This window comes from Ipomoea nil, unplaced genomic scaffold, assembly GCF_001879475.1.
Source record: "Ipomoea nil cultivar Tokyo-kokei standard unplaced genomic scaffold, Asagao_1.1 scaffold3104, whole genome shotgun sequence".
NCBI classification, from domain to species: Eukaryota; Viridiplantae; Streptophyta; class Magnoliopsida; order Solanales; family Convolvulaceae; genus Ipomoea; species Ipomoea nil.
Window position 1 is genome coordinate 139646 of NW_017619532.1, and position 13371 is coordinate 153016.

At 31.0% G+C, this 13371-nt stretch overlaps 1 protein-coding gene and 1 long non-coding RNA gene across 4 annotated transcripts; both read right to left on the reverse strand.

The window, feature by feature from the left end:
* Positions 1 to 6288: 6288 nt before the first annotated feature.
* Positions 6289 to 8563, reverse strand: LOC109166586. 2 transcript variants are annotated; one of them, XR_002051681.1, is made up of 2 exons: positions 8311 to 8563; positions 6289 to 6450 (listed from the first exon to the last, which is right to left on the reverse strand). It is a non-coding gene; the product is annotated as an uncharacterized LOC109166586 (long non-coding RNA). The 2 variants fall into 2 exon arrangements; XR_002051680.1 differs by lacking the exon at positions 6289 to 6450 and adding an exon at positions 7381 to 7691.
* A 1366-nt stretch (positions 8564 to 9929) lies between these two features.
* On the reverse strand, positions 9930 to 13063 carry LOC109166585 (ankyrin repeat-containing protein At5g02620-like). Of its 2 annotated transcripts, XR_002051679.1 has the most exons (4): positions 13010 to 13063; positions 11125 to 12101; positions 10156 to 10362; positions 9930 to 10054 (listed from the first exon to the last, which is right to left on the reverse strand). XR_002051679.1 is itself a non-coding variant. In XM_019315483.1 (2 exons), exon 2 carries the CDS (start codon positions 12083 to 12085, stop codon positions 11402 to 11404), a length of 684 nt encoding a protein of 227 aa, XP_019171028.1. In that variant the 5' UTR covers positions 12086 to 12101; positions 13010 to 13063; the 3' UTR covers positions 11108 to 11401. The 2 variants fall into 2 exon arrangements, 1 of the variants encoding a protein (XP_019171028.1); XM_019315483.1 differs by lacking the exons at positions 9930 to 10054; positions 10156 to 10362 and having other exon boundaries at positions 11108 to 12101.
* Positions 13064 to 13371: the final 308 nt, after the last annotated feature.

The window sequence follows — 13371 nt, forward strand, 5'->3', positions numbered from 1 at the left end:
ACACCATAACTTCCCAAATAACTACAATGTTCACTTTAAATGAACTAAACATAATGAGTCTTACTTATATGTCTCACAAAATTGTTTTGAGCCTTACAAACCAAAATGGCCCAGGATCAATTTTGAAGAAACTAAAGACTGTATTAATCACTGAAGAATTTATTAAATGACAGTACACCACAAATTAAATGTTTTTGTTCTAATAAATTCCTTGATATTGTTACAACATTTTCATAAATATGTTGCACAACCAAACGTTCAATAATTTGAACTTATGAATTTATATGAACAAATACAAGATTAATACTTGTGGAATATTTTAGACTTATTGTTTGACATACGATCAAATTTAGGATGTATGAAGCCATTTAATTCCATAAACTTTAGTGGAGTATCTTAATGATCTTTTTCTAAATGATCACTCCCACTGATTAAAATATTCTTCAGCGAAATTAATAAAGTGAACTTAATAATATTCATACTCATAATTGATTTATTGACCACCAACTAACAAATGAAGACATAATTCCCCACCATTAGTTGGACATACTAAATAATCAATTTTTGGTTCCAATTAAAGTCCAACTAAATAATGAAGATATAATTCCCCACCATAGTTGGACATACTAAAATAAAAATACACCTTCCAAAACCAAGTTAGAATTTGGCTCAAAAGATACATTTTATTAGTAATGGAATCCAAAAGATGTATGTCAAATCACGTAACTTACTACAGTTAGTCCGAAGAACCGAGCAAGATTCATGGATTAATTAATATAAGTGACTAAATTTTGGGAAGTGACTGAAAAACATGTTTTGCCAATGCAAACCATGAACCTTAGACTTATAATTGAGCTAAATTTATAAATTCTAAGAATTGTGATAAAATTATTATCTAATGGGTTGAAGGATTTATAGACATAAAACTTGCCTGTGGGCTAAAGTTTTAATTCTATTAAATCCAATTAAGAAACCCTTATGATAATATTTTTCACAATTACTAAAGAGCCAGAAGAATCTAGTGAAATAAAACTTGCCTGTGGGCTAAAGTTTTACTCAATTAGATCCAACTGAAAAATTATTTATGATGAAACCATTATCAAATGAGTTGAAGAATCAAATGACATAAAACTTGCCTGTAGGCTAAAGTTTTAGTCAATAAGATTCATTACAACCATTATGATAAAAAACTTAAGAGATCATGTTCCTTTTCTTAATCCCTGTGGGCAAATTAAGAAATATGATCTAAAGTTTACATCATAAAATTAAACTTCATGATAGAATTGGAAATTATTTACAAATAACCATAATGTAAATAAATTGATTTATTTCTATCGTCACTGATAAAACTACTAAACTACATTCCGATACATAATTTCCTGTGGGCTAAATTATGACCGTAGTCCAGTATTTCATCCTGATTAATCATACAAATATAACGAAATTGCCTGTGAGCTAAATTCCATCATATTACATACAATTAATCACAAACAAATTGTCCAAAACTTTATGTGATCAAAATAAACCGCTTAATATACAATTTTAACAGATTAAGGATGCTGTGGCTACTCCCAAACCAAATTAAAATTATAAGATCACTAGACAATTATCAAATTCTTGCCTAAACTTTATATGATTAAAACTTAACAATCTTAGGTAGCCAAATATGCTGTAGCATTTTCTTAATTAACCAAGATTGAAAACTCAAGATATTTCAGTAAATTAAAGATGCTTTGGCTATTCTTTAATGAACCGAAATAAAATCACATTGGCAAGAAATACTTTAAAATTTTGACAAACAGATTATACCATATTGTGATGGGAAAATCTAAATATACTCAAAGGAAATATGGTTAGAGACTAAGTCTCACTGAAAACCTATTCCTTAAATAGAGTATATATCAATTTAAGGAGACTAATGACACAAGATTTTCTTAAGTCATGGCCATTAAAACTAGTATGCCTCACCGATTCATATATACTTAATGTATAACTGTTTGGGGTATAAACCAGTAAACTGTATGGTATACACCAGAAAACTGTAGGGTTCACCTATGATTAAAGCTTAAATGGTGAACTAAATTAGCGGACTAAACGTGCTTAAATTCATGCACTACCGCAACTAAAGTTTATGCATAAATCCAACTTAAATAGGAACTAATATAATTCCATCTCAAAGTATGCATTGCTAAAGGCATAATAAAATTGCATAATTTAAAAACATAATATTATGCGGTGAACAAATATGCATAAAATTAAACATTAAACTCATATATTCCAAATAAATTGCATAACTTAAAGCAATTTACAATATGAGATTTTAAATTATAAACTTAATATTCAAACATCGATGAGTTCAAACCAAAAGAGACCCAACATTTTGAATAATAATGTACTGAATATATACTTTAAAAAAAAAATTAAACTGTAAGCCCATTGGAAAACGTTTTAATGCATAAAGATCAAATTTATAAGAAATAACTGAATTTACAAATTCAACCAATATCAAACCAAAAGGATATGCTAGCATTTGTAAATTAAAATCTCATAAACCCTAATTACATAATTAAACTTAATATTATGTACTTAATGTGATCGAATGCATAAAACAATCTAAAGAGTATGAACCAACTAAAGAATATGAATTTATACCAAATATTCATACTTAACCAAACATGGGCAATCAGAACTAAAATCATAATTCCAAGAACTAAATGAATTATGAAATTAATGGCAAAAGTCAATTGCCTAGCAAACATGTTTTTTCAAAATTACTAATTTGATTCAAAATCACTCTCCATAACTCAGTTAATAATAATAATATTATTATTATTAATGACAAAATTGTAAATAACCAAAATAGCAATAAATAGCCATAATAATATTATCACATTAAGTAGGAGACTAAATATGGAAAAACAGTGGTTAAAACCGCTAACATTTATAAACGTTTTCGGATAAAATTTAGAAAACTTAATAAAATTTGAAGTCCGAAAAATATTAATGTCCAGAAATTATTTTCTGAACTGGAGTATTGTCACATAAATTTATTTAGAAACAGTTTAAGATGCATATCTGAATACCATAACAATATTAATGTTATCATTAATTAATTATTAATAGCAATAAGTAACATTAAAATCACTATTAACATTAGTAATGACAAACTAAAGTATGGTAATGCACTTTTAATGTTTCCATTTTCTAAAGATAAAATATGTAACTAGTCCAAATTAGCGGTTAACTGTAACTGTAGCACTAATTATTAATAACAAGCATAAAAGATAATTAATGACTAACCTTAATGATGCAAACCGCATTTGCCCATTGCGCTAACAACGATGACGATCCACAAGAGAAGAAAAGACTCCAGAATTCTCTCAATCTTCACTATCGGTGTCAATAAACTCGATGCAGCGTCCAATGGTACGTTAAAAAATTTATTGGTAGGACTTAATTACCAACATTATTAGTCATGTAAAATGAAGTCGTAATCATGCCAATGTACCAAATATAGCATATTACCATGAAATAATAATTATTATGGAAGGTAATAAAATAAGATTAGCCCCTAAACTTAATAACAGTAATTAATAATGCCGAATTTAATTAACTTAATAAATAGCAAAACTGTAATTAAGGGATGCCACACTAATCTCAATTTTACCACATAATAATTAATCATGACTATTATGATACTTAGGGAGACTGAAGTTAGGTAATAACCAAATTACCAATTTTACAGACAATATACCAACTATATTGCTTTTGCCATAAAATTAAAGACTTAATATTATTAAGGCCCTAAAAAACTATTGATAGATTAAAATTTAATCAACTTAAACAATAGTTATAGTTTTAATGGCCAAAATAACAATTAAATCTTTAAATCCTTTATGTCTCAAAACAGGTCAAGACAATAATTATAGCACTTAATCACTCAAATTAGGCTCATAAACCTCAATGGCCCAAATGAATTATAACATGAATGAAAAATGGTCTAATGCTGAAATAGACCCAAAATTTAATATTATTACCAACGATGAATACCAAAATATGGCAGTTAGTAATAATTAAAACTCAATAAACATGTTATAAGGAGCTATAATTATTATTAAAATATCAATTAAACTGGTGGAATCCATACTTTAATGACCCAAGATAGGTCCCAAATAGCTTGTCTAAAATAGGTTCTAAAGTCCCAGAGATACATAAAACTAAAAAATGTGCTCAAATTAAAGGGAAACCAAACCAGCTGCTTTAGTAGGTCATAATGCCTAAAATTGACTTAAGGATCCAAAATTGAATGATATTTAATAATTAATTTATGAGTTAATAATATGCTAAACCAACCTTAATGCATGCTATTATGAATATATAATTATAACAATAATTTATAAATATATGTAGCATGCTTGGATGTGCAAATTAATACATTATTAACACATATATACTAAATAAATTGCAACACTCGAGGCAATTTAATTTGCACCTTAACATTAAATTAAAATTCAAATAGCAAATTAAAACTTAATATTTGCTCCAAATTGAATAATAATTTAATAATTAATTAAGGAAGAATTAAACTGAACAATTAAGGTAGAAGAAGTCTAAATATGATGATGGATCAACTAAATCTAGCCCAAAACCAAAATCAGGCCCTAATTTAGTGTTGGACCAGGTCTGCCCAATGGGTCTGAGCCGGCCCAACCCTCATGACCCATCATCATCTTCTTCACGTTAATCAGCCCTAGCAGCTGTCCGGAACTACGAGGGAGAACAGCAACAATCCGTAACCAGCGTCGCCTGAAGAAGGAGGAAGCAGGACGTCGACGGGAAACCCAGCGTCGTCGCTCCAGGTCGCAACGCTAGCACCGTCGCTGTCATCTCCGAGTCGCAGCTGCAAACAACCGCATGTTCTGAAAGCAGAACGCACCGGCGATCTCCTTAACGCCGGCGAGATGGAAAAAACAGAACTGTTTTTTTAAAAAAAAAAAAAAAATCTGCAGTCGTCGTTCTCTCTCGTCGCCGGTAGAGTCGCCGGAAAACGCACCCATAGCCGCTGGTTCGCCAGTCATAGTTGATGTTCCTGTTGTGTTGCCTCTTAACGGTAGACCGTTAGCCATGTTTTGTCTCAGACCTGACTCAGAACCCTAGATGGCGTATTGGTATCTACTGAGCGGTCTGAGTACCGTAACTGAATGTGCTATCTAATCCGTAAACCTGTATCCCATCAATCCAGGTTTATATTAGGCACAGAGTTTGGTTGACTAACAACTACTAGTTATTAAGACCAACCAGACCACTTAATAAGTCTAATCAACTTGCACCACTTAATTAAGGCCCTAATATATAATATATAATATATATTATTAGGGAAAATCTTACAAAAAATGCTAAGTGAAAATATTGTAAATTGAAATGTTTGTATTTTCAGTAGCTTGGAACAAATTGTTGCTTCAAACTGTTGAATAACCAAACAATTTCTTTAGCATTTTGATATTTGGGTTACATCATATTTACCAATCGTCCAATATCTTTGGATTACATTATAATTAAATTTTTTAACTTTATCTAAATTCTTTAAATTAGGAATTTCTTTATCCATAATAATTTATTCAACAATAATGGTTGAACTAAATGAACACTAAGCAAAACACCTAAAGGACTGGTACTGTTGATTCATTCATTGATCTGGTATATATGTGCATTCATTAAATATATTAGAACCATTTGCAACAAAAATACTTGGTTATTATTTTAAAAAACTTTAGTAACAATTATAATGAATCTCATATATTACATTATATTCATATACAATGAGTTATATATTTAAATAAACAAATTCGACATTAAATTAATTATTTATGAACTTCTCATATATAATCTTGCATTTATATATACTTTCAAATATTTATTTAATTATAAACATTGAGCATTGAAGAATCTGAGCAAGAGATGCTTATTTCTCTGGCCTACAAAGTGTTTCCTGGTAATTTACAACAACAGCTCTATTCGTACATATCTGGAAGGTTCACTTCTGATCTTGTTTGTGTATCTATTGCATTCTTATCGTTGACGTGGATAGTTTCCTCTAAAATCTAAATTTTGGGATGTTGTATTCACATAAGAGCTGAAATCTTTTACAGAGTGTCTTTTGCTGAAAAGAGTGTCACAATAAATTTTTTATGATTTTACTTTTGAATGATCTGCTCTAGTGTGACATTGAATGCGCACTCCGTATTCTTCAATCATGATGCAGTTGAATGCACATTGCAGATACAAAAATTGATGAAATCATATATGTAGTTATACATTCTAAAGTCTTTCTTGAAGCCTTTGACATAATCTTATATACAAATACTATTGAATGTTATCTTGCATTCTTTTTTACATACAATATAAAATTTCTGGCCAAGGTTACTGGCTTACTGCAATGTCAATCAGTACCTGCAAGGTCATATAAGAATTTGAAATCAGTTTCTAGCATTTTTATGGTAGAAGTGTAGTGTAATTTTTTTAAAAAAGCTTATAAAAAATATACTGCATAACAAATTTTAAATTTTACAAAGGCAATCTATTCTATATGCCACAAATATTAAATGAAATTGGGAAAAGTGTCAAATTGCCCCCCTAAGTCGAACGGATTGTGCAATTGGGTCCCCTAACTAAAAAAAGCTCCATTTAGATCCTCTAAACCTGTAAAATTGTTCAATTAAGTCCAAGGTGACTTGTTTAACAGGTTAAATCTTCACATTGTTGACACGTGTCACTTTAAAATATATATTTTTTGTTTGTTTTTTTTTAAATGATTTATTTATTTATTAAAACATATATTATATATAAAAATAATTTTTTTTTTAAGAAAAAACAAAGCTATTTTTTTTAAACGCACAAAGCTGTTTAGGTGACTGTGTTTATTTATTTATTTATTTATTTTATTATATATATATATATATAATATATGTTTTAATAAATAAATAAATAAATTATTTTTTTTAAAAACAAACAAAAAAAATATATTTTAAAGTGACATGTGTCAACAATGTGAAGATTTGACATGTTAAACAAGTCACCTTGGACTTAATTGAACAATTTTACAGGTTTATGGGATCTAAATGGAGCTTTTTTTAGTTAGGGGGCCCAATTGCACTATCCGGTCGACTTAGGGGGGCAATTTGACACTTTTCCCAATGAAATTTGATTTCATTGTTAGCTATTCACTTGAAAAAGTTTTCCCTTCAAAATGAATATAGAGTGAACATGTTTGTTTCTTGAATGCCATATATATACAGCTATCAGCATTGTACTCAATGCCTACTATCAATGATTACAATATTGTAGTATGGTTAGCTGAATGGGGAAAGCAAAAATGTTGTGTGTTTTGAGTACTGTGTAATTTATAGCCTACTCAAGCATGCAATAGATAATTAATTTGTTCCTTGTTCCAAAAAATGTTTTTGTTCTGATTCAATTTTAAAACCCAAATACTAACCATCTAAATTGATAAAGGACTTTGTCCTAAACTAATAATTTGTGTTTCAACATAATACATGTCAATATAATAGACTAATCCTCTAATTGCTTTCAAGCTCAAAATATCTGGTTGCATCTCAAATTTCTAATTCATGTTTCTACTGACTGCTCATGATATATTTGTTCTTTCAGGTCTATTTTGTTGGAAAGAGTACCTGCAAAAAGTAGTTTGTTTTCTACAGTATGTGGTCTTTGGACATAACATGTCTGAACCTATGGACAGATCAAGGATCACTCTTAGGCATTGATGCACTTCTTGGTTGTCCTTTACACCTCCATATCTAAGGTGAATTAATTCTATTGCATTTTATTTTGAGTTTATATTTCACGTATACTTTCATCTAGATGAAAATAAAAATTTTCATTAATTGGTATAGAAGGATTAAATAAGTGGTAGCTAACATTTTTTAAGTTAGCCCAAATTAGTAGTAGATTTAAAGGTGTAAAAATCATGTATGTTCAGAACTGTACCTTTATTTGCATCTATATGCCTCTTCCTCGTGCAGCCTATGGTAACTGATCCTTTAGCTTCTTCATGACTGTCTGTACTTAATTATCACTTTTTGACTTGCTTGTTTGCAACTGAAATCCTTCTGTGACTCATGCATGTAAATGTAAACTTATATATATATATATATATATATATATATATATATATATATATATATATATATATATATATATATTGCTTAAGATATGAAACTAACTAAACAAAAAAGCAATTGATGGTACTGGAAAAAAACAGCACCAATTGTTATTTAACTTTCAACTAACCTCATGGAATAAGCACTCTACTCCTGATTCCTTTCGTTTTATTACTTTCAGGCATTGCATACGTCCTCACCAAATGAAGGGATTTTTCCTCTCCTTGACTTCCTTGGCTTCAATGTAATTGTGGAATTTCACCGCAGGGCATGTAGTATTTATAGGATATTTCCCACCAAAATTTAGATTCAAAAATTGTAACCATTATTTTATTAGTATGCTTGTTGAATTGTTTTTATTGTAACTTGTAGAAGTAAACACATTGGTAAGCGTAACTGTCAATTTCATTGGGAAGCAAATTCTCTACAACCCATATTAAAGCTATAATTGTTAAAGGCATTTATTTCTAATAAAAAATCAAAAAGGAGAGAAAAAAAAAAACCCCAAATCTTTGAGCTGGAGAATGGGGCAATTTCATTGACAAAATCCCATCTCTTTATTATAATAAAAGATTATCAAGTAAATAAGTTATGAAAATAAAACAAGAGGCATTATTCAAAAACCTTATACAAATATAATAAATATTAATATTTTATTTAATACTTCTACATAAAACATGTAGGGAATCTCCTATATTATATTGTATTCATATACTTTGAATTACATATTTAAATAAACAAATTCGACATTCAATTACTTATGCATGAACTTTTCATATATAATCTTGCATTGATATACTCTCAACTACTTATTTAATTATAAGCATTGTGCATTAACTCATTCGCGCAATGCGCGAGTAAAACTAGTACATATATACATTTCATGTGCGAAGAACGAAACAAACAAGCACTTATAGTTATTAAACCCACTAATTCTATGGCGTCTTCTATTCGAATGTTAGGGTTGAAGACTGGTGGCGGAAATGGCAGAGGAAGGGGGGAAATACACTTATTTGAGAAGGTGCGTTGTGAAATTCCAAGTATACACATGCTTTAAGCTGTGTTAAACTTTTTTTTTTTTTTTTGAATGTTACTGGCCCTATTACATTGTAGTATCTGTTCATATACTTTCTCAACCTACTGAAACACAAAGAACCAATAACGCCTCCACTAAGGCTCGAACTCGTAATCTTCCAAATGAAAATCCAACCCGAGTACCATTCCAAGCGGTGTTAAACTTAGTAACTAACAGAATGACTAAGTTGACTAAGGGTCGAATAATTGAAGGACCAATTCTGTTTAAATTGGAAACTAAAGACACATTGCATATTCACTACTAATTGAGTGACCAAAAGTGTGATTTCCCCTTAAAAGGACTTAAGAATAATTGAAACTGTTGAGATGTTAGACTTGGCCCCGTGATTTTGCTTTGACAACAAATATTTGAAAGGAAATAAATAATTGGGTCATTGAGGTATACAAATTGGCAACACAGTAAAGATAGTAATAGATATCCGCAATCGATCTAATTAACAAACAAAACACACCAATCAATCGCAACCAAGTTGATGAAGTTGTTAGATTAACAACAAGATTTCAAAGTTCTTATGGTTCTTTATAGGCTAAACTTATATTGTGTTAATCCACTCTATATCTAAAAGGAAACATTTGTACAAGGAGATACTCGAAGCCAATCACGCTACAAATGCCTAAGCCAATAACAGCATTGGCGAGAGAGAATGTAAGGTGGCAGACATCCCAGCTAAGAATGCACCTATAGCAAGCACGACAGAGTGCAAGACCAAAGCTTGGCTCAATCCAAAATATCTTTTGGCATATTTGTAGTTCTTCATAGACTAGGCTTCTGCAATCATCTGAATAAGAAGAAATATGGACAAAATAGAGCAAATAAAAGCAATAAAATAAAAAATAACAAACATCTGAAAATAAGAACTGTGTAATAATATCGCCGTACTTGTGCTTTTCCAAGATTGCTGTTGTATCCTCCTGGGACTGTTAAACCCGCTATAAAGGTCACAATTAAGATCAGTGAAGCCACAAGTATATATGTTCGACTTGTAATATTCCTTTCTGTACCAACATATTCTTTCATCTCTGTCTTATTTTCTGTAACTCCACTTTGACAACCAATTTTACCACCGCTCCTTACAAGTTCCCAAGCCTGTCACAATGTTATTTCATGGAATATGATTTAATTAGTTTTACTTTCACTATTTACACAAATGTCACAATTCACATATATGGCATGATGATAATTTGAATTATACACACACACATATATATCAGGGTTGCAAAAATCGGTTTGGGCGTTCGCCTAGGCGCTAGGCACCTCTAGACCTTGCCGATTTTCCCCCTAGGCTCCCGCCTAGGTTACCGGCCGCCTAGCACCTAACTCGGCTGATTTGGCCACCTAGCGTCTAAGTTAGTCGAGTTAACTCGTCCATTTCGATCGAGTTAACCCGATCGGCTCGGCCTATTTTTATTATTATATATATATGTGTGTGTATGCGCGCGCGCATACATATATATAATATGACATATATACACTCGTAGACTAGTTTGATACTTTGAATCTTTGGATGATTGAAGTATTTGAGTATTTTTAATTTTTAATATTGTTTTAATGTTTTTGTTTTTTTTTGAAAACCATTGTTTTGATGTTATGACTTATGAATTATAATTAATTCATTTATTTTGGATGTGTTATTTGATTAAATGTTGAAAACAACCTCATTAAAATTGTCAAATTGCAAATCTACAACTGGTTTTTTGGCGCCCGACCTAGATTCCGCCTAGGCGATGTCCGGGCGCCCGAGTAGCACCTAACGCCTATTGCAACCATGATATATATATATATATATATACACACACACACATATGGCATGCATAAAATAATGATATAGAAGTAGTAAAGTGTACTTACTAAGAAATACTTAGAAAATGCCAACGTTCTGTTTTGGAAGGCCATGGCAAATGGAGTTTGGTGTTGTTTATTAAAGACCAAATGCTTCCACATAAGACCCTGCATAGCAACACGTTTCAAAGGCCTGCACCTACAAATGGAAAGTAGGGCCAACAGTGTGTTGCCATCCTCGTCTTTACCCTCAATAAGGTTGTCCACTTGGGGATACTTCAAAACATATTCTATCGCATTCAATCTTTGTCCCAATACTCCTTCATGAAGGATATTTTGGAATTTGCTATAAACAATCTGGGAAGCTATTTGATATGTATTTCATCATTTCAACGTTCCCATGCCTTGCTGCTATGTGAAATACCGTGGCAACTTCATTATACCCGTTTTTAGGATATTTATATGTGTTCAGGAGTTGCTGCAAACAATCAAGGAATCCTAACCTTGCTGCTAAGTAAATGGGTGTCTCCCCAGCATTATTAGGAGGGTATACAAATTCATCATCCTCCTCAACCAACAAATCCTTCACCACTTCTAAATGCCCCATTCGCACGGCCTTGTGCAAGGCAGTATTCATCATATTATCTGTCATCTGTACCATCTCCCTCACTCCCACACCAGATTTTACATTCTTGGTGGCACTAATGATGATAGAGACTATGTTGGCATGGTCTTCCTTTGCTGCACAATGTAACGCACTTTTGTTTTTCTTATTTTGAGCAAATAACAAACACAAGGCTGCAGCATGATTATCTTTCCCTAGTAGTATGTTTTCCACAAAATGTTGGCGGCCGTAGAGCGCTGCAACATGTAGCACAGTATTCCCATTTGGCATAACCTGGAGGCCATCATCTTCCACTGCCATCGTGCTCTGCTGCCCTAGAGCCTTATAGTAATCTTCAGGTTTACCCTCCACAGCTGCTTTGTATAAGGCCAGCTTCATCAGATCAATGCCCATAGCCGGTTCCATTTGAGCACGTATTACTCTATGCATCAAATTAACAAAAGATGGTTGATGTTGTAAGAGTGTTAGTTGCCCCTAGAAATTAATAATGTGCAATGAATTGAAGTGTGCAGAATGAATTGAAGTGGAGGATGATAGATATAAAGGTTGAAGATTGAAAATTTGGGGAATTAGCCAATTAGGGATTTATCAAATATGAAATATCAATCAATTTCCAGTTTGAAAATATTTCGAATTTGTATTCAATTTGGCAATTTAGCATATACAAATCTGTAAAAGCATTAAGCATATATGTAATCACTAATTGGGATTAATTGCTAACCAGAAAAAATTCATAAACAAAGATGTAAAAAAAAAGGTTGAAGATTGAAAATTTGGAGAATTATCCAATTAGGGATTTATCAAATATGAAATATCAATCAATTCCCGTTTGAAAATATTTCGAATATGTATTCAATTAGGCGATTAGCATATACAAATCTGCAAAAGCATTAAGCATATATGTAATCACTAATTGGGATTAATTGCAAAACAGAAAAAATTCAGAAACAAAGATGTAAATAAAAGGTTGAAGATTGAAAATTTGGAGAATTAGCCAATTAGGGATTTATCAAATATGAAATATCAATCAATTCTGGTTTGAAAATATTTCAAATATGTATTCAATTAGGCGATTAGCATATACAAATTTGCAAAAGCATTAAGCATATATGTAATAACTAATTGGGATTAATTGCAAAACAGAAAAATTTTAGAAACAATGATGTAAAAAAAAGACAGTTGAAGATTGAAAATTTGGAGAATTAGCCCATTAGGGATTTATCAAATATGAAATATCAATCATCATTTTATTTTTATGAAATTAGCGATTAGGGCAAACTAATTAAGAGAATAAATTGAATAATAATGACGATTGGTTGAGGTTTGAACCTGAGGGCTGAAGCTATAAATCAATAATGGTGGTCCGGTGGACGAATGTGAACGCAGGGACGGAGCCAGGAATTTTGTTGAGTGGGGGCGAAGAAGCAAAAGGTAAAATACATTTAAAAATATTCAAATAGAATGTTCAAATACAAAACATCACATACAAATAATATTGTTAAAATACAAAATACATTATAAATTACCGTACAAGGTTTATGATGAACGAACTACTGGATAAAACCTTCTCTCATATTTTGAAATCGGTGTAGGATTGCTTCATTTGAAACTTGATCAAAAATATATTTTTCAACAAATGGCACTAAGCAATCATGTAATAAATCATCACTAATTGATATAAATTGATATAA

What these genes read in the sequence shown, in the direction of transcription:
- LOC109166585 (XM_019315483.1), bottom strand. Translation starts at nt 12,085, where the DNA reads ATGGAACCGGCTATGGGCATTGATCTGATGAAGCTGGCCTTATACAAA.